The sequence below is a fragment of the Oryctolagus cuniculus genome, chromosome 6 (assembly GCF_051225735.1).
Source record: "Oryctolagus cuniculus isolate XC-2025 breed Fujian yellow rabbit chromosome 6, ASM5122573v1, whole genome shotgun sequence".
Classification (NCBI taxonomy): domain Eukaryota; kingdom Metazoa; phylum Chordata; class Mammalia; order Lagomorpha; family Leporidae; genus Oryctolagus; species Oryctolagus cuniculus.
The window spans coordinates 99,824,241-99,848,518 of record NC_142872.1 but is presented as its reverse complement, the minus strand read 5'-3'; the positions used below and the strand labels follow the sequence as shown (position 1 = coordinate 99,848,518).

General features: G+C 41.6%; 1 protein-coding gene across 50 annotated transcripts in view; it reads left to right on the top strand.

The window, feature by feature from the left end:
- Nucleotides 1-24,278, top strand: part of STAU2 (staufen double-stranded RNA binding protein 2) — a 368,761-nt gene that overhangs the window by 71,143 nt on the left and 273,340 nt on the right. For all 50 annotated transcript variants that reach the window (XR_016235741.1, XM_070075214.2, XM_070075206.2 and 47 more), the window contains one exon: nt 5,532-5,691. Coding sequence is in view for 45 of the 50 variants with exons in the window: in XM_070075214.2 (XP_069931315.1) it covers nt 5,532-5,691 (160 nt within the window). In the remaining 5 variants the exon portion in view is untranslated. The remainder of the gene's footprint in view (nt 1-5,531; nt 5,692-24,278) is intronic.

Genomic DNA, 24,278 nt, shown 5'->3' with positions numbered 1-24,278 from the left:
TATTTGAAAGGCAGAGTTACAGAGAGGCAGAGGCAGAGAGAGAGAGAGAGGAAGTGGGAGAGGGAGAGAGAGAGGTAGTCCTTGATCCACTGCTTTACTTCCCAAATGGCTGCAATGACCAGAGCTGGGCTGATCTGAAGCCAAGAGCCAGGAGATTCTTCTGGGTCTCCCGTGCAGGTACAGGGGCCCAAGCATCTGGGCCATCTTCTGCTTGCCTAGGCCATACCAGAGAGCTGAATCGGAAGAAGAGCAGCCAGGGCTTGAACCTATTCCCATATAGTATGCCGGCACTGTAGGCAGTGGCTACCTGCTACAGTATGGTGCCGGCCCCAGTCTGTGGCTTTTTAAATGGGGCCATTTACACCATTTTGTTTTCATTTTCACAGCCATCCTATGTGTTTTTATGAGTCTTGTTTCACTAAAGAAGAAAATAGAATTAGAATAATTAATTTCTCAATGTTGCACATAGTAAATAGGAGACCCATTACTTAGTCTCCAGGCTTTCCATTTGAAAATACTGAACATTTTATTATAGTGGGAGTCTTAAGAGAAATCATAGAAAACTAGATATTTATTGGAGACATTTTTGTTTTTCAGAATGTTCATGTTGATGGTGATAAGAAAGGTAGCTTGATTGGGGAAGTCTGATGTTAAGGGAACTGCTTTAGGATGGTAAACAGAAAATTTGTTTTTCTATACTCTCAACACTGTACTTCTGATACCAGGTATGTGAGAGTTTCCCCTTATCAGCTGATTCTCAGAGTGCACCCACTGGGTATCCTGCAACTTAACTCAGTTATGATACTGACTGCCCACATGAGCTAAGAGCTCAGTCCCACAGAGCTACCCTCATTTCACATGTTAGTCACAAGTCTGACTCTTCCAAACTTCTGACTAGCCAGATATAAATTTTAATTTTCCAATTTATTGAAGAACTTGATTGAAGTTGAATGAATTGTTTGGTAATCGGATGCAGGAGCAAATGGAGAGAGACATGGACAAGAAAGACCACTCAGGTGTCTGGACTTAGACTGGGAAAATGGTGACATTTGGATGATTAGAAGGTAGGAAAGACTAGAAGACAGGAAGTGAAGCAGGGTCTTAGATTAAGGTGGTGACGATAGAAATTGCAAGGAACAGTTTGGAGATTTATATGAATGAGTCTTTTTTTTCCCAAAGCTTTTTTTATTTATTTATTTGAGAGGTAGAGTTACAGTGAGAAGGGGAGACAGAGAGAAAGGTCTTCTGTTCACTGGTTCACTCTCCAGATGGCTGCAATGGCTAGAGCTGTGCTGATCCGAAGCCAAGGGCCAGGAGCTTCTCCCAGGTCTCCCACGTGGATGCAGGGCTCAAGTGCATGGGCCATCTTCACTACTTTCTCAGGCCATAGCAGAGAACTGGATTGGAAGAGGAGAAGCCAGGACTCAAACCAGTGCCCATATAGGATGCCAGCGCTACAGGTGGAAGGTTAACCTATTGCACCACAGTGCTGGCCCCCGTGAGTGAGTCTTAAGAAGGCAAGGATAGGCTGGTGCCGTGGCTCAATAGGCTAATGCTCCGCCTGCGGTGCCAGCACACCAGTTCTAGTCCCGGTTGGAGCGCCGGATTCTGTCCCGATTGCCCCTCTTCCAGTCCAGCTCTCTGCTGTGGCCCAGGAGTGCCGTGGAGGATGGCCCAAGTGCTTGGGTCCTGCACCCTCATGGGAGACCAGAAGCACCTGGCTCCTGGCTTCGGATCAGCGCGGTGCGCCGGCTGCAGCGCGCCAGCTGCAGCGGCCATTAGAGGGTGAACCAATGGTAAAAGGAAGACCTTTCTCTCTGTCTCTCTCTCTCACTGTCCACTCTGCCTGTCAAAATAAATAAATAAATAAATAAAATAAATAAAAAAGGCAAGGATAAACAGGTTTTTAAGGTTTTGAATGATTGATTATTTAATTGAGAATAATTGATAGATTATTCTGGAGTATGAAGTGATTTTGGAGGAGACGGTGTGGGGGAGATGATGTTTTGTTTGATGTTATGCCTCTTGAGTATGGAAATTCCCAATGGTCAATTAGTTTTATTGATTATGTTTATCAAGGACAAGTTTGGAGACATGCAGAGTAAATTTAATATGCTTTGCTGATACTGTCAGGAATCTCATAGTCTAGTATTCACAGTAGATATTTGTTTTTTAGCATATGGGTTATGTATTACATATGCTGTGATGTAAGACATTTACATTTTATTATTTTGGTGGCAACAATCTTTGTTAAATCCAAACTTTTTTTTAAAGAAGTAGTTATTGAAAAGTCATTTTAAAATCAGGTAAATATATTAGGTATATGTTTTAAACTGAATCAGAATAAAAGAAAAATCAATCACTTTTAACAGGTAGCTATGTATTTTTGAGTTTAAAATGATGGTAAATATTTTCCAACTCTCATTTTGAAAAATCAAAAAAAAGAAAGAGTAATGAAGTCAGTACTCATATATTTTTCAGAGTCACTGTTCATTACTGTATTTGCCATGTTACTTTACTTCTTGCTTCTTCTATATTGACATAAATTTTTTCCTTGACCAATTTGAAAGTCAGTTCCAGCCATCGTGACACTTTACTCTTAAACACAAATCTATGTTATAAGACTAAAGACATTTTTCTGCACAACAGTGCTTCAGGAACTTTAATTTTGACTAAACATATGGAGGTTGGGTGGGTGTTTAGCCTAATGGTTAAGACACTTGTGTCTCATATCTGAGCACATGAGTTTGATTCCCAACTAGCTCCTGAGTCCAGCTCCTGATTGTAGCTTCTTGCTAATATAGACTCTGGGAGGCAGTTGTGATAGCTCATATAAGTGTGTTTCTGCCACCCTGGATTGAGCCTCTAACTCCCAGCTTTGGCCAGTTTCAGCTGTTGTGAGCACATTCAGGGAGTGAAACAGTGGGTCAGAGTGCACTTGCTCACTCTCTTTTTCTTTCTCTGCCCCCATCCTTTCTCTCAAGTTAAAAAATAAACATAAAAAAGAGGGATCCTCAAAAAGTTCATGGAAAATGTGTATTTATTAAAAAAAACTGCATGAATTTCAAAATATTTTGCCCCCAAATGAATTTATATTTTTTATTTTTTAAAAGATTTTTATTTATTTATTTGAGAGGTAGAGTTACAGACAGTGAGAGGGAGAGACAGAAAGGTCTTCCTTCCGTTGGTTCACTCCCCAAGTGGCTGCAATGGCCAGAGCTGCGCTGATCCGAAGCCGGGAGCCAGGTGTTTCCTCCTGGTCTCCCATGTGGGTGCAGGAGCCCAAGCACTTGGGCCATCCTCCACTGCTTTCCCAAGCCACAGCAGAGAGCTGGACTGGAAGAGAAGCAGCTGGGACTAGAACCGGTGCCCATATGGGATGTCAGTGCTGCAGGAGGAGGATTAAGTATGCCTAGTGTGCCACGGTGCCGGCCCCTTTATCTTTTAATTTGATTTCCTATAAACTGAACTGCCTTCATATTATTTAAAATGTAATTTTCCTTAGTCTGTTTTGTGCCTCTGTAACAAAACCAGAGACTGAGTCACTTATAAAGAAATTTATTTGACCTACAGTTTTAGAGATTGAGAAGTCCAAGACTGAGGAGCCACATCTGGTGAGGGACGTTTTGTTGCCTCATCCATGGTGGTCTGGACAAGTGAGTGCTAGAGAGCAGGAGGTGGCCAAACTGACTTTCACACAAGGCCTTTCTCTTGACAAGGACCCACTCCTGCCATTTGACAGTAATCATTTGTGAGGCAGACCGTGATGACCTCGCAGCACCGTTGCACTGGGGGTTAGTTTACCTTACATGAACTTTGAGGTTCATGTTCAAACCAAAGTATAATCCATATAGTCAGGTTTCTGTGGTTCTCCTCTTAATGTCCTTTATGGCTTTTACTCCCTGTTATAAATTTAATTAAGACTCATACGTTGTCTTTTCATTTCTCTCTAATATCTTTTAAGATACAGCAGCCCTCCTTCTTTCTGTTGTTTTTTTCCCTTCATAACATTGGTGTTTTTGGAGTCTAAGCCAGATGTCTTGTTGAATAGCCCATAAACTAGATCTGTTTGATTATTTTCCTATAATTCGGCTCAGGTTGAGCATTGTTTGCCAATAAGAATAATATGTAGTTGTTGATGTGTACTTCTCACTTGATCATTTTAGGAGGCACACAATTTCATTCTACAGTTATTGCTGATGCCAATTTCAATACCTTAGTTAAGATATTTTCTGCCTGATCTCCTTTCTTTATCTCCTTTCTTTAAAGGTTTATTTTTTATATTAATAAATAGCAGCATCTTAATATTGCAAAGAGATAAGCAGTCTATGGAGTAAAGCAGTTGTGTGGGTGTCTTGTAACTTGATTTTAGATTGTAAAGGTAAACTGTAAGTTTCAGGGCTCATATATTGTAGACAGGATGTAGGATGTGCAAGGGGAAGGGTGTATGGGAAGTGAGGATGGACAGGAACAAAATCTGTGCCATGCTGAAATGGGAGCAGTTGAAGGTTTTTAACGTAGTGGATGGTTGGGGTGATGCAGTTGGGTTTGAATTTTAGAATGATCGTTTTAGCTGCAATCAGTTAGGTGATAATTACATCTAAGCTGAAGATGGAAGCAGGCTGAATTCAGTGCATTATCATTGGCAGAGAGAGGAGGACAATTTAAGAGATATTTATGAGGTTAAAATGGACGGAATTTGCCAACTGGTTAAATGTTCATTGTGAGGATTGAAGAGTTTCTTGGTGATATACTAATTTAGTAGGATTGTATGTCTTTATTGACTACATTGTAGTAAGTTTTATGTTTAAGAAATTGTTTTAAAGAGTTGTTTATTTATTTGAAAGGCAAAGTTACAGAGAGGGAGAGTAAGACAGAGAGAGAACTTCATCTGCTGGGTCACTCCCAAATGGCCACAATGGCTGCAATGGCCAGGGCAGGGCCAGGCCGAAGCCAGGAGCTTCCTTCAGGCCTCCCATGTGGGTGGCAGGTGCCCAACAATTTGGCTTTTTTTTTTTCACTGCTTTCTCAGGCCAATAGTGGGTATCTGGATTGGAAGTGTAGCACTTGGGACATGAACAGGCACCACTTATTGCATTACAGGCAGTGGCTTAATTTTCTGCGCCACAGTGCTGGCCCCAGGAATTCAGTTTTATGAAAAGGTTATGGAGACAGGGCTTTTTGGCTTTTCTTACAGTTTCTCTTACTCTGTATACTACATTCACTTGTTTGAGGACTATTTGAATGACATTCACAATGTGATTCTATTTAGGGAAGAGAGTTCTTGATTTATTCTACTGAAAATGTATGTTTAGAGCTGCTCTTAATTCTTTGGGAAGTAAATAACAGAATTTGGGACTATCTCTTACTCTTTCTCAGAGTAGAATAAGAGCTTTTGTTGCAAATGATTTCTAAGGTCACTGCTAGCTCTAACATTCTGATTCTGTGGGGTATTTGTTTTTCTCTCAGATAGCCTCTTTTATTTCCTGGAAATTTTAAATGTTTTCTTTGTCTATTTATGTTTTTCTAAGATGTTCTCAGTGCAGCTGAGTCTTGGTGAGCAGACATGGGAATCCGAAGGAAGCAGTATAAAGAAGGCCCAACAAGCTGTTGCTAATAAAGCCTTGACTGAATCTACACTTCCCAAACCGGTCCAGAAACCACCCAAAAGTAATGTTAATAATAACCCAGGTACGGCACTGACTCTGTTCCTTCTGTTATGTTGTTGCATGCTGTATGTGCTGTTCTCTTTGTATTTCATTTATATAGTATGCCACTGCACAGCCAGCAGGTATTAATAGTGTGTGCCCTGCCTCTCAACAGCTGAATAATAGCTGAAGGTGAGAAAATGAAGAGGGTGAATGCAGTTATTTTTAAAATTTGCTTTAGTTGATATATAAAACACATTTTTTACATTTTAAATGACAAAAACATGTGGATGAAAACACAGAAAATAGTTGACAGTGATTTTTACAAAGATAGAAATGATCAGATTTTTTTTTAAACTTTTATTTAATGAATATAAATTTCCAAAGTATGGCTTATGGATTACAATGGCTTCCCCCCCATATCGTCTCTCCCACCCGCATCCCTCCCCTTTCCCACTCCCTCTCCCCTTCCATTCACATCAAGATTCATTTTCGATTATCTTTATATACAGAAGATCAGTTTAGCATACATTAAGTAAAGATTTCAACAGTTTGCTCCCACACAAAGTGAAAAATATTAGATGATTTTTTAAATGATGATGAAATCAGATCAGACCTATTGTCATGTTTAATCCCAGTGAGAGTCAAGTTGGGAATTGCTAATTTCTTCTTCTTCTTCTTTTTCTTTTTCTTTTTTTTTTTTTTTACAGAAGATCAGTTTAGTATACATTAAGTAAAGATTTCAACAGTTTGCACCCCCATAGAAACACAAAGCGAAATATACTGTTTGAGTGCTCATTATAGCATTAAGTCTCAATGTACAGCACATTAAGGACAGAGATCCTACATGAGGAGTAAGTGCACAGTGACTCCTGTTGTTGACTTTACAAATTGACACTCCTGTTTATGGCACCAGTAATCTCCCTATGCACCAGTCATGAGTTTCCAAGGCTATGGAAGCCTTTTGAGTTCACCGACTCTTATCTTGTTTAGACAAGGTCATATTCAAAGTGGAGTTTCTCTCCTCCCTTCAGAGAAAGGTACCTCCTTCTTTGAAGACGTGTTCTTTCCACTGGGATCTCACTCACAGAGATCTTTCATTTAGGGTTTTTTTTTTTTTTTTTTTTTTTTTTTTTTGCCAGAGTGTCTTGGCTTTCCATGCCTGAAATACTCTCAAAGGCTTTTCAGCCAGATCGGAATGCCTTTAGGGCTGATTCTGAGGCCAGAGTGCTGTTTAGGACATCCACCATTCTATGAGTCTGCTGAGTATCTCGCTTCCCATGTTGGATCACTCTCCCCTTTATTTATTCTATCGGTTAGTGTTAGCAGGTACTAGACTTGTTTATGTGCTTCCTTTGACTCTTAGTCCTTTCATTATGATCAATTGTGAACAGAAATTGATCACTGGGAATAAATATTTATTTATTTGGAAGAGTTACGCAGAGAGAGGAGAGTCAGAGAGAGAGAGAGAGGTCTTCCATCTGATGATTCACTCCCCAGATGGCTACATCGGCTGGAGCTGCGCCGATCTGAAGTCAGGAGCCAGGAGCTTCTTCTGGGTCTCCCATGTGGGTGCAAGGGCTCAAGGACTTGGGGCATATTGTACTGCTTTCCCAGGCCATAGCAGAGAGCTGGATTGGAAGAGGAGCAGCTGGGACTAGAACCGGCACCCATATGGGATGCCAGTTCTTCAGGCCAGGGCATTAATGCACTGCGCCGCAGCGCTGGCCCTGAAATGATCAGATTTTTAAAATAGGTAAAGTGTGTATGTATATATATATTTATTTAATATTATTAAATTATTAAATTATTTAAATATATATATTTGACAGGCAGAGTTAGACAGTGAGAGAGAGACAGAGACAGAGAGAAAGGTCTTCCTTTTGCCGTTGGTTCACCCCCCAAATGGCCACTACAGCCGGTGCACTGCGCCGATCCAAAGCCAGGAGCCAAGTGCTTCCTTCTGGTCTCCCATGTGAGTGCAGGGCCCAAGGACCTGGGCCATCCTCCACTGCCCTCCCGGGCCACAGAGAGCTGGACTGGAAGAGGAGCAACCGGGACAGAACCCGGGGTGCCAGTGCTGTAGGCGGAGGATTAGCCTAGTGAGCCGCGGTGCTGGCTGGTAAAGTATATTTTTAATAAAGGTATTCTTTACTTCAATAAAAATTATAAAATTAGCCATAAGCATCTTACCATTGTGCTTAATGATGTGAAAATTTAGAAATGGTTGATAGTTTAGACCACTTATGTATAATTTATTAAGAAATGTACATACAAAAAAATCACTCATGTAAAAATTGCTAAGTAAATAGCTGTTCTAATCTTAAGCTTCCAAGATTAATTTTTTTAAAAAAGTTCTTATTTGCATGTAATACCCACAGCATTATATAGCCAATGGGAAGAGACTTGTATTTGATATATTGCATTGATTGATAATATCAAGTTAATAAAGTCCCTAAAAATTGAGTGTATATCAGTCATATATCCATTTGTTCACTCATTTGTTAACTTTTTAATTCAATTCTGATCAATATTAATATCACCGTAGGCATTTTTGTGAAGGAGTTAAAGAAAATACATTTTGCCTGCTGGCAATGGCTCTCTAATCTATTTAACCTATTGTAGTCCACATGGGTAGGCTCATAACTGCATCATGCAGACATTTCTTTCTTCTGGGCTTGTGCTGGGTAGATGTGGTTTGCTCTTTCAAGGACTGCTATTTCCTGAACTCCATGAATTTCTATCCAACTGATTGCTGCATTCATTAATTTAGCTTAAATAAGCCAAGTATTATGACAATAAAGGAAAAAATTGTTTGTAGTTTGAAACTGGTAAGATGTCTACTTTTATAATATTTAAAACTTTGCATTGTTGGCTGATCATTATTACTCCACCATTGGCACTTCATTTTAGATACGTAAGAGATATAAAACATTTTTTATGTTTTATACCTTTTTCTGTGAAGATCTTAGTCTTGTACATAAATATGTAACTTGATGGTGAAGATTAAGTGTAAAGTGAATTTTAATAGTGTCAGTATTAAAAGTAGTGATAACTATGAACTGAAGAAGCTAAGGCAAGCTATGGGCCTTGAAAAGAGTAGGCAGGAATAGAGGAGAAGGAGGAATATTCTAACTGAGGATTCTGTGAGGGAAGATACTGAAGTAGGAATCTGGACAGTGGGTTCCATAAAAAAATTTATGTGATTTTTTTTTTAGAGCTTTATTTTATTTATTTGAAAGTCAGAACTATGAAGGGGTGGAGAGAGAGAGAGAGAGAGAGGGAGGGAGGGAGGGAGGGAGAGAGGGAGAGAGGGAGGGAGAGAGGGAGGGTGGGGGGAATCTTCCAATTATTGACTCCCCAAATGGCTGCAACAGCTGGGGTGGGGCCAGGCCAAACCAGGAGTCAAAGCCAGGTCTCCCATGTGGGTGCAGGGGCATAAGGACTTGGGCCATCCTCTGCTGCTTCCCAGGCAGATTAGCAGGGAGCTAGATTGGAAGTAGAACAGCCGGGACTCAGCTGGTGCCATATGGGATGCTGGAATTGCAAAAGACAGTCTTAGGGCAGGTAAATGACTAGTAAGAGATAAGACTGAAGATGTACTTAGGCAGTGGATTGTGATGGAGTTGAAAGCTAGCTCTGTGGGATCTATAGTTTGGGGATAATAATATTCATGACCAAATAGATGTTGCATTTAAATGCATTTTAGGAAATTCAGTTTCACATATGAATGGAAGGCAAGAAATACTAACAGCAAGATTAGTTGGGGAATCACTGCAAAAAGTTGTGGGTGAGGGAATAAAACAAAATGCAAGTGCTTTGAGTATTGTATGCATCACAGCCCCCACACACCTGGTCTCACTCCTGCTCTGTGAGACTGTTGGGAGTGGCATGTGGCGTGGAGCAGAACAGCTCTCCATGGCATGTAAAGTAAAGCAGGACCAACTGTTTGCCAACCTCTGGGTCAGGTCGCACTTTAGAGCATTATAGCAGGAAGTAACTCAGCAGGATTTGGAGGAAGAAAACAGAAGAGTTTACAAGACCAGTGGAGATGAGCATTTCCTCTGGTAAATGTTGCAGTGAGCTGAGGGGATGGAATGAAGTATAATGTTACACACAGGCAAGTGCACAGATTATACTTGTAGAGCTTGGTGCCCCAATGGCTTCCATCAGTTGTTTGGTTAAACAACTCCAAAGGAAACTACTGTTCTGATTTCTGCCAGATTAGTTGTGCCCTCTTGTTGAATTAATAGATTTGATTCTTTTCTGGGAACTTGTTTTTCTCAATATTATGTTTGCATGACACATCCATTAATGTTCCATTGCATAGCTATATCATTTATTTATTATACTATTGATGGATATTTGGGTTGTTTACAGCTAGGGATTATTAGAAATAATAGTGCTATGAATGTTCTTGTGTATGTATATTTCTGTGGAAATATACCCGGGGTTGAAAATGTTAGGTCATAGAATATGGGTGTGTTGAGGATCAATATATAATGTCAAATAATATCAATTTATTCTCTCACCAGCAGGAGAGCTCTCCACATTCTTGTCAACATGTGATCTCTTCTCTTTTCAAAATTTTAGCTAATATGCTGGAGGGCATAATAGTAATTCACATTTAATTTGCATTTCCCTAATAACTAATAAAGGTGTTTGTTGAAGCACTATGTGTCTGTTGTAGGGTAGCTTCTGTTAAGTGTTGCTTGGGATATTTTTCCCATATAAAAAAACCTACGTTGTCTATTTTAAGTTTTGTATTCTATTTTTTATTAACTTATTAGTGTTCTTACATATTCTGAATTCACCCTTTGTCAGGTATGTATATTACTAATATCTTTCCATATTCCTAATGGTGCATTTTGTTGATTGGAACTTTCTTATTTTAATGAAGGCTAATTTATTAGTTGTTTCTTTTCCTTTCTTTTCTTTTTTTGAAAAAAGAAATGCAGCTTATATTAGATTCTTAATAGCCCCCTTTGGACTAGAGAGAAAAATTACAGTTAAATAAAGGCACCTTGCTTACAAGCTTCTTTTGAAAATAAATATAATGAAAAATTAACTGGTATATATGAGAGCAGAGTAGCTAGAAAATAGTTTCATTCCCATCTCTTTGAAGATTTGAGAGAAAGGCCGGCGCTGCGGCTCACTAGGCTAATCCTCTGCCTAGCGGCGCCGGCACACCGGGTTCTAGTCCTGGTCGGGGTGCCGGATTCTGTCCCGGTTGCCCCTCTTCCAGGCCAGCCCTCTGCCGTGGCCAGGGAGTGCAGTGGAGGATGGCCCAAGTGCTTGGGCCCTGCACCCCATGGGAGACCAGGAAAAGCACCTGGCTCCTAGCTCCTGCCATCGGATCAGCGCGGTGTGCCGGCCGCAGCGCGCCGGCCGCGGCGGCCATTGGAGGGTGAACCAACGGCAAAAAGGAAGACCTTTCTCTCTGTCTCTCTCTCTCACTGTCCACTCTGCCTGTCAAAAAAAAAAAAAAAAAAGGCCGGCGCCGCGGCTCACTAGGCTAATCCTCTGCCTAGCGGCGCCGGCACACCGGGTTCTAGTCCTGGTCGGGGTGCCGGATTCTGTCCCGGTTGCCCCTCTTCCAGCCAGCCCTCTGCTGTGGCCAGGGAGTGCAGTGGAGGATGGCCCAGGTGCTTGGGCCCTGCACCCCATGGGAGACCAGGAAAAAGCACCTGGCTCCTGGCTCCTGCCATCGGATCAGCGTGGTGCGCCGGCCGCAGCGCGCCGGCCGCGGCGGCCATTGGAGGGTGAACCAACGGCAAAAGGAAGACCTTTCTCTCTGTCTCTCTCTCTCACTGTCCACTCTGCCTGTCAAAAAAAAAAAAAAAAAAAAAAAAAAAAAAAAAGATTTGAGAGAATAGACTTTCCATATGGCTTTGTAATGCAAGAATCCTGGAAGCTTCTATATGAAAAAATAAACAAAAATTTGCTATCAGGATGAGATGAGACCAAACAAAAGATAGAGCATAAATCTATAGTTGTAAAATACTTAGCAGAAGACTGGATACATACAGAATATAGCAGCTATATCATGGGCAAATGGGTGAAAGGTGCTGTACAAATGGAAGTACGTTTCCTAATTGGTGGGATAGGTATGCCATTGGCTGCTTCTTGGACTAAGAGTCTTTTTGTAAAAGAAATTAGATTTGCCATTTGAATGTGCCCCTCCGTGGTCAAAAATGAAATAAATTGTAGACATAATGTCCTATTGTCCCCTAGAATGTCAATATGTATTTTCTGAGTATATAGATACTTTCCTATCAGGAAATTGACATTGCTCAGAATTACCATTTACTACATAGACTCCAAATTTCGCTGATTCTCCCAATAATGTCCTTTTTAGGTCCAGTATCTAATCAAAATCATGTGCATCATGTGGTGTACATGCAGTTAGCCCCCCCACCCCCCTTTTTAAAGATTTTATTTATTTTATTTGAGAGTTAGAGTTACAGAGAGTGAGAGGGAGAGACAGAGCGAAAGGTCTTCCTTCCGTTGGTTCACTCCCCAAATGGCCACAATGGTTGGAGCTGCGCCGATCCGAAGTCAGGAGCCAGGAGCTTCTTCCTGGTCTCCCATGTAGGTGCAGGGGCCCAAGGACTTGGGGCATCTTGTACTGCTTTCCCAGGCCATAGCAGAGAGCTGGATTGGAAGAGGAGCAGCCAAGACTAGAACTGGTGCCCATATGGGATGCCGGTGCCGAAGGCAGAGGCTTAACCTACTGTGCCACAGAGCTGGCCCCAGCCCTTTTTCTTCATTCCACTTCAATCTATAACATTTTCTAGGTCTTATATTTTAAGATCCTAACATTTGTGGCCTTGATAATGATAATGACATGTTTGAATTGTACAGGACCACATACATAGTTTGTAGAATGTTCCTCAATTGAGTTTGTTTGGTGTTTCCTCAGGATTTATGCATTCTCAGCATATATAACACAGGGGTTGCCTGAACTCATCTCAGTGTTTCATATTAAGAGACGCCCAATATTGTTTTGTCCATGGGTGATGACTTTTGTTGTCATGGAGTAGCCTGTCAGACTTCTCTGCTGTAAAGTTATTGTTCTTAAATAGCAATTGGTATTTTTGAGGAAATATTTCAAGACTATGTAAATACACTTAAAAATATTCTGGTCCTCATCAAATTTTTTTTTCACCTGTCCAATTTAGCATCTAGTCTCAATTCTTATCTGAATCAATATTGCCTCTGAAGGTTGCCAAGAGTAATTTGTTCAATTCCAGTATTCTTCTTAGATTTGTTAGTTGGAATTGCATCCAAGAGTAGAGCTTTCTCTATCCTTCATTTTGCTGTTTGTTTATATCACAGTGGACTCTTGGAGTTTCTTCTACTTAATGAGTTTACAGTCTGTTACTGTCACCATCTATTTTGATGCTCCAATTACTCCAGGTCTGGCCAGTGGTATGATGCCTCCAAATGAACTTTTGCATCCGTCTGATGTTTCTCCATCATTCTTTGGACAGTTCTTGCTTTCTGGTTTAATAACGTGTCCTAGCTAATTTTTTTAAAAAATTATTTAAGTTATACATGTTTCATGTATTTCCTATATACAGATTTAGGAACAGAGTGATGCTCCCCCACCCCCTCACCCATGCTCCAACCCTTGTACCTCCTCTCTCAAATTCTCACTCTTGATTTTTATGAAGATCTGTTTTCAGATTACTTAATGATCTTATAATTAACCCTATACTAAGTAAGAGTTCAATAAATAGTATGAAGAAAAAAAAGCACTGTTCCTCAATGGAAGAGACAAAGGCTGTAAACAATCATTGAATCTCAAAATGTTTGTTTCACTCTAATACATTACATTTCCAGTACTCTTTTAGTTACCTCGGATCAGGGAAAACATTTGGTGTCTGTCTTTTTGGACTGACTTATTTCATTAAGTATAATGGTTTCCAGTTGTGTCCATCTTGTTGCAAAAGCAGGATTTCATTTTTCTTTTTTTACAGATGAGTAATATTCCATAGTGTGTGTGTATGTGTGTGTGTGTGTGTGTGTGTGTGTATATACACACACACACCATAATTTTTTTAAATGATTTTATTACTTATTTTATTTGAGAGGTAGAGTTACAGACAGTGAGAGGGAGAAACAGAGAGAAAGGTCTTCCATCCGCTGATCCATTCCCGAAATGGCCGCAACAGCTGGAGCAGGGCAGATCTGGAGCCAAGAGCTTCTTCTGGGTCTCCCATGCAGGTCAGGGGCCCAATCACTTGGGCCGTCTTCTACTGCTATCTCAGGTCTTAGCAGAGAGCTGGGTTAGAAGTGGAGTAGCCGACACTAGAACTGTTGCCCATATGGGATGCCTGCTCCACAGATGGAGGATTAACCTACTGCACCACAGTGCTGACTCACATAACTTCTTTCTTTCTTTCTTTTTTTTTTTTTTAAGGTTTATTTGTTTCTTTGAAAGTCAAGAGTTAGAGAAAGAAGGAGAAGCAGAGAGAGAGAGAGAGAGAGAGATATCTTCCAGCTGTTGGTTCACTCCCCAATTGGCCACAATGGCCAGAGCTGTGGTAATCTGAAGCCAGGAGCTTCCTCTGGGTCTTCCCAAGTGGGTGCAGGGGCTTAAAGACTTGGGCCATCTTCTGCTGCCTTCCCAGGCCATAGCAGAGAGCTGGATTGGAAGTGTAGCATCTGGGACTCAAACCAGGGCCCATGTGGGATGCCATCACAGCAGATGGCAGCTTTACTTGCTATGCCACAGTGCCAGTCCCATGGACCCCATAATTTCTTAATCCAGTCAACAGTTGATGGACATCTGGGTTGATTCCATATCTGATATATTGTGGTTGTACTACAGTAAACATGGAGGTACAGATAACTCATATGCTGATTTCTTTTGGTTTGGTAAATTCCCAGCAGTGGGATAGCTGGGTCATATGGTAGGTCTATATTCAGATTTCTGAGGTATCTCCATACTGTCTTCAACAGTGTCTGAACCAGTTTACATTCCCACCAGCAGTGGACCAGGGTATATTTTCCCCCACATTCTTGCCAGCATTTGTCATTCTTTGATTTCTGTATGAGAGCCTTTCTCACTGGAATGAGGTGAAGTCCTGTTAATAGTTTTGATTTGCATTTCCCTGATGGCTAGTGACCCCGAGCATTTTCTCAAGTGTCTGTTGCCATTTGAATTTCCTCTCTTGAAAAATGCATGTTCAAGGCCTTTTCCTGTTTCTTAACTGGATTGTTTGTTTTGTTTTTGTTGAATTTATTGAGTTCTTTATAAATCTGGATGTTAACCTTTTGTCAGTTGTGTAGTTTGCAAATATTTTCTCATTCTGTTGGTTGCCTCTTCACTTTGCTGAGTTTTTTGTTTTGCATTGCAGAAGCTTCTCAGATTGATATAATCATATTTGTCAATTTTGGCTTTGATTGCCTGCATTTCTGGGATCTTTTGCAAGAAGTCTTTGCCTATGCCAGTGTCTTGTAGAGTTTCCCCCCATATTCTCTAATAATTTGAGTGGGTTTTTGTGTAGGGTGTAAGGTAGGGGTTGAATTTCATACTTCCCCATATAGAAATCCAGTTTTTGCAGCACCATTTGTTAAAATGACAGTCCCTGCTCCATGGATTGATTTTAGCTCCTTTATCAAAAGGTAAGTTGGTTGTAGATGAATGGATTGATTTCTGGAGTTTCTGTTCTGTTCCATTGATCTACAAGTCTGTTTTTGTGCCAGTACCAGGCTGTTTTGATTATAACTGTCCTGTAGTATGTCTTGAAATCAGGTATTGTGATGCCTCCAGCTTTTTTTTTTTTTTTTTTGTATAAGATTGCTTCAGCTATTTGGGGACTCTTATGTTTCCATGTGAATTTTGGCATCATTTCTTCTAGATATGCAAAGAATGTTGTTGGTTTTTTGATTGGAATCACACTGAATCTGTAAATTGCTTTTGGTAGTATGGACATTTTGATGATGCTGATTCTTCCAATTCATGAACATGGAAGATTTTTCCATTTTTTAATGTCTTTTTTCTTTAATGTTTTGTAATTTTCATTGTAGAGATCTTTGACATCCTTGGTTAAATTTATTCCAAGGTATTTAATTTTTTTTTACAGTTCTTGGGAATGGGACTTTTTTTTTTTTAATATTTATTTATTTACTTGAAAGTCACAGTTACATAGAGAGAGAAGGAGAGGCAGAGAGAGAGGTCTTGCACTCGCTGGTTTGCTCCCCAATTGGCTGCAATGCCCAGAGCTGTGCTGATCTGAAGCCAGGAGCCAGGAGCTTCCTCTGGGTCTCCCACATGAGTGCAGGAGCCCAAAGACTTGGGCCATCCTCTACAGCTTTCCCAGGTCATAGCAGAGAGCTGGATTGGAAGTGTAGCAGCCAGGTCTTGAACTGGCACGCAAATGGGATGCCGGCACTGCAGGTGGAGGCTTTACCCTCTACGCCACAGTGCCGGCCTCAAGAACTGATCTTAAAAGTTATTTCTTAACCCTGACATTGTATATGTATACAAAGGCTATTGATTTTTCTATGTTGATTTTATATCCTGCCACTTTTCTGAACCCTTTTATGAGTTCCAATAGTCTCTCAGTGGAGTCTTAGTCCCCTAAATATAGAATCTTGTCATCTGAAAATAGGGATAGTTTGATTTCCTCCTTTCCAATTTGTATCCCTTTGATTTCTTTTTCTTGCCTCATGATTCTGGCTAAAACTTCCAGGACTATGTTAAATAGCAATTCTGAGAGTGGGCATCCTTGTCTGGTTCCGGACTTTAGGTCGCATGCTTCCAGCTTTTCCTCATTCAATAGGATGCTGGCTGTGGGTTTGTCATAAATTGCCTTGATTGTATTGAGGAATGTTCCTTCTATACCCAATTTGCTTAAGGTTTTCATCATGAAAGGATGTTGTGTTTTATCAAATGCTTTCTCTGCATCTATTTTAGATAACCATATTTTTAAAAAGGATTTATTTACTTATTTGAAAGGCAGAGCCATAGAGAGGCAGAGACAGAGAGAGAAAGGGGTTCCCCATCTGCTAGCCTGCTCTTCAAATGGCCACCATGGCTAGAGTTGCACCGATCTGAAACCAGGAGCCAGGAGTCTCCCTTGGGTCTCCCATGTGGGCGCAGGGTCCCAAGGACTTGGGACATCTTTCACTGCTTCCCAGGCCACAGCAGAGAGCAGGATTGGAAGTGGAGCAGCCAGGACTCGAACCAGCACGCATATGCAATGCTGGCACTGCAGGCAGTGGCTTTACCTGCTATGCCACAGCACCAGCCCCACCATATAGTTTTGTTCTTTGGTTTGTTAATGTGATGTATCACATTTATTGATTTGTGAATGTTGAACCATCCTTGCATACCAGGGATAATTCCCTCTTTTTTTTTTTTTTTTTTTTTTTGACAGGCAGAGTGGACAGTGAGAGAGAGAGACAGAGAGAAAGGTCTTCCTTTGCCGTTGGTTCACCCTCCAGTGGCCGCCGTGGCCGGCGCACTGCGGCTGGCGCATCGCGCTGATCCAATGGCAGGAGCCAGGTACTTACCCTGGTCTCCCATGCGGGTGCAGGGTCCAAGTACTTGGGCCATCCTCCACTGCATTCCCTGGCTACAGCAGAGAGCTGGCCTGGAAGAGGGACAACCGGGACAGAATCTGGCGCCCCGACCGGGACTAGAACTTGGTGTGCCGGCACCGCAAGGCAGGGGATTAGCCTAGTGAGCTGCGGCACTGGCCAGTAAATCCCTCTTGAAGCACATAGAACTCCTAATAGACATGACCAGAAAAAATCTTTACCACAACACATTGTAGTCAAAAGTTCCACAGTAAAATCTAAAGAAAAGATTGTAAAATATGCATGAGAGACATGCCAGATTACTTTCAGAGGATCTCCAATTAGACTCACAGGTGACTTCTCTACAGAAACCGTACAGGCCAGAAGGGAATGGCGAGATATAGTCCAAGTCTTAAAAGGAAAAAACTGTCAATCCAGAATACTATACTCTGCAAAGCTTTCAGTTATGAATGAAGGTGAAATAAAGCCCTTCCATAACAAACAGAAATAGAATTTGTCGCCACTTGTTCAGCCTTAGAAAAGATGCTTGAGGATGTGCTACATACAGAAACAGATAGATAGCCATTATTATGAATGTGAAGGCAGAACATCCCTCAGTAGTCCCCCAGTAAAAGAAATCCAAAGTAAACAATAGGAATATTTATGGAAAATGGCAGGACCAATTCATTACTTATCAGTAGTGACCTTGAATGTAAATGGCCTCAACTTTCCAGTTAAAAGATACAGACTGACTGAATGGTTTCAAAAATACTACCCATCTATTTGCTGCCTATAAGAAACACATCTTGCCAACAAAGATACACACAGACTGAAAGTGAAAGAATGGAAAAAGATATCCCATGCTAACTGAAAGCAAAAAAGGGCAGGTGTTACCATCCTAATATCAGACAAAATAGACTTTATTTATTTATTTTTTTTTTAATTTTTATTTTTATTTTTTTTTTTTGACAGGCAGAGTGGACAGTGAGAGAGAGAGAGACAGAGAGAAAGGTCTTCCTTTTTGCCGTTGGTTCACCCTCCAATGGCCGCCGCGGCCGGCGCGCTGCGGCCAGCGCACCGCGCTGATCCGATGGCAGGAGCCAGGAGCCAGGTGCTTTTCCTGGTCTCCCATGGGGTGCAGGGCCCAAGCACCTGGGCCATCCTCCACTGCACTCCCGGGCCACAGCAGAGGGCTGGCCTGGAAGAGGGGCAACCGGGACAGAATCCGGAGCCCCGACCGGGACTAGAACCCGGTGTGCCGGCGCCGCTAGGCGGAGGATTAGCCTAGTGAGCCACGGCGCCGGCCCAAAATAGACTTTAACATAAAAACTGTTAAAAGCGACAAAGAAGGGTGCTAAGTAATCATTAAGGGATCAATTCAACAGGAAGATTTGACTATAATAAATGTATACGTACCTAATTACCAGACACTTGCCTGTTTAAAAGAAATGTTAATGGATCTAAAGGGAGACCTAGACTCTAATACAATAGTAATGGGGGACTTTGACACCCCACTTTCATCAATGGACAGATCAACTAACAAAGTCAATAAAGAAATAACAGAGCCAATCGACACTATAGACCAAAAGGATCTAATTGATACCTACAGAACTTTTCACCCACAGTGCAGAATACACATTCTTCTCATTGGTGCATGGATCTCTAGGATAGACCATATTCTAGGCCATAAAGCAAATCTCAGCAAATTCAAAAAATCAAAATCATACCTTGTATTTTCTTTGACCACAATGGAATGAAGTTGGAAATCAATAACTCAATCTCTAGATCATATGCAAACACATAGAGACTGAAGAAGTGTTTGTAAATGAACAGTGGGTCATAGAAGAAATCAAAAAATTTCTAAAAACAAATGAAGTTGACAATACATCATATCAAAATTTATAGGTTACAGCAAAAGCAGTGTTAAGAGGGAATTTTATAACACTTGGTGCCTACAATGAAGAAATTGGAAAGATAATAAATGAGCTATCAGTGCATCTCAGGGTTCTAGAAAAAGAAAACCAAACCAAACCCTATATTAGTAGGAGTAAAGAAATAATGAAAATTAGGAAAGAAACAAAATTGAAATAAAAAAATAAAAAATATTAGTGCAACGAAGAGTGGTTTTTTGAAAACATTAATAAAATTGATACACCATTGCCCAACTAACTAAAAAAAAAAAAAAGAGGGAGAAGACCCTGTGGGGAGCAACCCGGACTAGACTGAGTTACTGGAATTAAGACTTATTCTATGCATCTGCTCTCCCACAATATGGCGCTGGGAGAGAAGTAAACAGCTTCCGCACAGCTGCCTCCAGTTCAACCAATTAACTGTAGGACTTGCTCCTGATTGGAGAGCAGCGTACTCGGCGTGTGGGCAGCCGAGTTGGGATTGGCGGAGGAGGACTATAAAGGAGGAGAGAGACGGCATGCACCGGAAACATCTATGGGGAACATCTAAGGGGAACATCTAGCTGAAGGAACACCTGTGCAGCCCCCGAGAAGAGCCGGCCGGCGGTGTGCCGCTCCCCTGCGGAAGTGGGGAATGTGGCCAGGGGGAACTGCCCTTCCACGGAGGTGGAAGGGATAGTAGCCAACCCGGGAAGAACCAGCAGCAAACCCGGGGAGGGCCGAGCAGACGAAAGAACAGCGCAGGGTTTAGTGTCGCTCCTCCACGAAGAGGGGGAGCGACATAATGGTGCCGTGACTCGGATATGAAGCCTAGGCAGGGTCCTGTGTCGTTCCTCCGCGAAGAGGGGGAGCGACAGACCCAAATCAATAAAATCAGAGATGAAAAGGAAATAGAACAACAGATACCCCAGAAATAAAATCATCAGGAATTATTGCGAAGAGTTGTATGCTAACAAATTGAGAAACCTAGAAGAAATGGATAGATTTCTAAACACATACAATCTACCAACATTGAGTCATGAAGACAAAAAACCTAAACAGACTAGTAATCAAGATGGAAACTGAATTAATAATAAAGACCCTCCCATCCAAGTGAAGCTCAGGACCAGATGGCTTCACTGCTGGATTCTCGGTCATCTTGTAGCTTCCTGGTCTCAGCCCTGTAAGCTGTTTCTTTATGGAGCCCTGATTGCTCATTGAACAAATGTTTATTGAGTGACTGTTATGTTCAAAGAACTTCTCTGTCTCTCTTTTAAGGTTTATCTTGTTTATTTGAAAGGCAGACTTAACACAGAAAGAGGGAGGAAGAGAGAAAGTGAGCTTCTTTTTGCTGGTTCATTACCCAAATGGCTGCAAAGGCTTGCGCTGGCAGATCTGAATCCAGGATCCAGAAGCTTCCTCCGGGCCTCCCACATGGGTTCAGGGGCCCAGGTACTTGTGCATTCCTCTGCTGCTCTCCCAGGCACATCAGCAGGGTTCTGGATTGGAAGTGGAGTAGCCAAGACTCAAACCGGCGCCTACATGAGATGCTGGTACCACCAGTGGTGGTTTCTCCCACTATGCCACAGCACTGGCCCCTTTCTCTCTTTTTAAATATTACTCATTTGAAAGAGTGACAGAAGAGGGGGAGAGAAAGAGATCTTCCATCCACTAGTTTACTCCCCAAATCTCCATAAGACCCAGGGCTGGGCCAGGTCAAAGCCAGGAACCTGGAACTCTATCCAGATGTCCTACGAGGTAGCAGGGGATCCAAGTACTTTGGTACCCTCTGCTACTTTACCAGGTACTTTACCAGGGAGCTGGATCGGAAGTAGAGCCAGTGGGGCTCTGATATGGGATGCCAGCTTCACAAGCAACAGCCTAATATGCTGTGCTACAATGCAGGCTCCATCCAGGAATTTTCCTAACTGCCTTCAGAACTGCTTAAAGTGTTAGTAATATGTTGCTCCTTGAAAACTGGTTGTGACATTTTTCTTTCAGCTTTTACATATAGAGGTGTAAAATTATCTTTATGTACATACATACACCTAAGTAGCCCTTTTGTATTTGTCACTATCAGATATAGAGATATCCCCTAATGTATCTATAACCACTAAAAATTGATGGTGTGTTTATACCTTATACATGATGGTGTGTTATAACCTTCTGATACATGAGGAGCCATGGGTAATGATCATCTTCATGCAATCTTTGTTCAGCTCTTAAGCACTGGAAGCCAGATTACTTAGTTAAGTGGAGACCACTCGTAGCTTTGAGTTCTTCCATGCGTGTTTTCTGTGGAAGTATTACTGTGCATGTAGAGAAGATGTGCTCATGCTGGGTGTCAGTATTGTTCTGTATAAAAGAGAGGAACATGCTTTGCTATAGGATTTAAGTATTTTTTAAAAGATTTTATTTATTTATTTGAGAGGTAGAGTTACAGACAGTGAGAGGAGGAGACAGAGAGAAAGGTCTTGCATCTCAGTAGTTCACTCTCCAAATGGCTGCAATGGCTGGAGCTGAGCCCATTCAAATCCAGGAGCCAGGAGCTTCTTCCAGGTGCAGGGGCCCAAGGACTTGGGCCATCTACTGCTGCTTTCCCAAGCCATAGCAGAGAGCTGGATCAGAAGAGGAGCAGCTGGGACTAGAACTGGTGCCCGTATGGGATGCCGGTGGTGCAAGTGGAGAATTGACCTACTGTTCCACAGCACCATAAGCCTTTTCATTATGACTTGTGCTTTTTTGCTTCTCTTCTACTCTGCTTTACAAAGATCAGTTTCTGACATTTTTTTGAAGAAAAAGTGAGTATGCTGTAATCTTACTTTCAAATGAGATATTTATATTAGATTATTATTTAAATGTTCTCTTTTATACAGAACAATACTGACACCCACCACGAGCACATCTTCTCTACATGCACAGTAATACTTCCACAGAAAAAACTCATGGAAGAACTCGAGGCTACGAGTGGTCTCCACTTAACTAAGTAATCTGGCTTCCAGTGCTTAAGAGCTGAACAAAAATTGCATGAAGATATAATACTTTTATCCAGTGTGAAATCCATACATCCATGCTAATGTTTGCCACCAATGCATTCCAACACATTAAATTCTCACTTAGAGGAAGCCATCTTTCAAGCTTCTTCCCTCCCATCCCGTTTGGATTTTAAGCTACTCTGTGTGATTATTGCAAAGTATAATTCAAAGTGCCATAAATCTTAGATAACTAACATGTTCATTATTATACTGAAATCTTTATGAAATTTAAAATTTAAGCTTTTACAGGCATAGACTGGCCTTTGTTTTGTTTTTTTTTTTTTTTTTTTTGACAGGCAGAGTGGACAGTGAGAGAGAGAGACAGAGAGAAAGGTCTTCCTTTGCCGTTGGTTCACCCTCCAATGGCCGCCGTGGCCGGCACACCGCGCTGATATGATGGCAGGATCCAGGAGCCAGGTGCTTTTCCCGGTCTCCCGTGGGGTGCAGGGCCCAAGCACCTGGGCCATCCTCCACTGCACTCCCTGGCCACAGCAGAGAGCTGGCCTGGAAGAGGGGCAACTGGGACAGAATCCGGCGCCCCGACCGGGACTAGAACCCCGTGTGTGCCGGCGCCGCTAGGCGGAGGATTAGCCTTTGTTTTTCAAAACAATCTTTGGGGGGCTGTTGCTGTGGCACAGTAGGTTAATCCTCCCCCTGTGGTGCCAGAATCCCATATGGGGGCCAGTTCTAGTCCTGGCTACTCCTCTTTCGATCCAGCTCTCTGGTTTTGCCTGGGAAAGCAGTAGAAGATGGCCCAAGCACTTGGGCCCCTTCACCTGTGTGGGAGACCTGGAAGAAGCTCCTGGCTCCTGGCTCCAGATCGGCTCAGCTCTGGCCACTGCAGCCATTTGGGGAGTGAACCAGTGGATAGAAGACCTTTCTCTCCTGTCTCTCCCTCTCATTATCTATAACTCTTATCTCTCAAATAAATAAATAAAATCTTAACAAAAAAATCTTTGGACAGCTGTTAAGGCAGTTTGTAATAATGTTAAGTATAAACCTACTCTGTGACCCAGTACTGCCACTTCTAGGTTTACACTCAAGAGAACTGAGTATATATCTCTCTTAGAAGATTTATTGTGAAGTGGTCAAAGTCACTTTATACATCATGGCCCCAACCTGGGAACAACCCAGATGTTCCTTTCAATAGCAGGATAAGTAAATTGTAGTATTTTCATTTGGTGTTATATACCATTCAGTGATTTCAAAAAGTTTAATGTATGCAACATTTGATAGATGAAGATAAAATTATTATATTGAATGAAGAAGACAGAAAATAGATAAGAAGAATAGGCAAACTAATCTGTCATGCCAGAAGTCAGAATGGGTAATCTGGGGAGATGAGTATTGATTGGAGAGGCTGAAGAATGTGATGGAAATGTTTATATCCTGATCTGAACAGCACTCATATGAATATTTATGTATGTAAGAATTCATTCAGATATATGCTTAAAGTTTGTGTATTTCTGTCTGTGCTTAACATTTTCTTTCTTTGCTAAAAGTGTATGTGTGAAATTAGGGATTTAGACTAATTAGACTTGGAATTCAGTATGTTAACTTATTTTTTCTTCTTCCTTTTTTCTCCTTTTCCCTTCTTAACCTTGATTTAGTTCTTAATCTTGTAATCTTTAGTGATTTTATATTTTTTTTTCAAAATGAGATAAGCAGTTTATTAACTTATAGATGCCAATTATGTGCATTTGTGGCAGGCTCCATTATCCTTTAATTTTTTTTTTCTTGAATGTTTTTGAGAGGCAGAGAGAAAGAGAGAGAGAGAGAGAGAGAGAGAGAGAGAGAGAGAGAGAGAGAGACACAGAGATATCCTTTCTGCTGGATCAAACCCCATACTACCACACTGGTGGGGGATTGAGGCTGAAGCCCGGAGCTGGGTGGCAGGGACCATCACCACCACCTCCCAGGGTCTGCATTGGCAAGAAGCTTCTTTTTTAAAATATTTATTTATTTGAAAGGCAGAGTTATAGAGTGAGAGAGAGAGAAGGTGAGAGAAAGAGAAAGATAGATCTTCATTTGCTGGTTCAATCCCAAAGTAGCCACAATGGCCAGGGCTGGGCCAGACCTAAAAGAGGCTAGCAGCTTCATGTGGGACTCCCACGTGGGTGGCACAGGTCCAAACACTTGGGCCATCTTCTGCTGTTTTTCCCATGCTTTTAGCA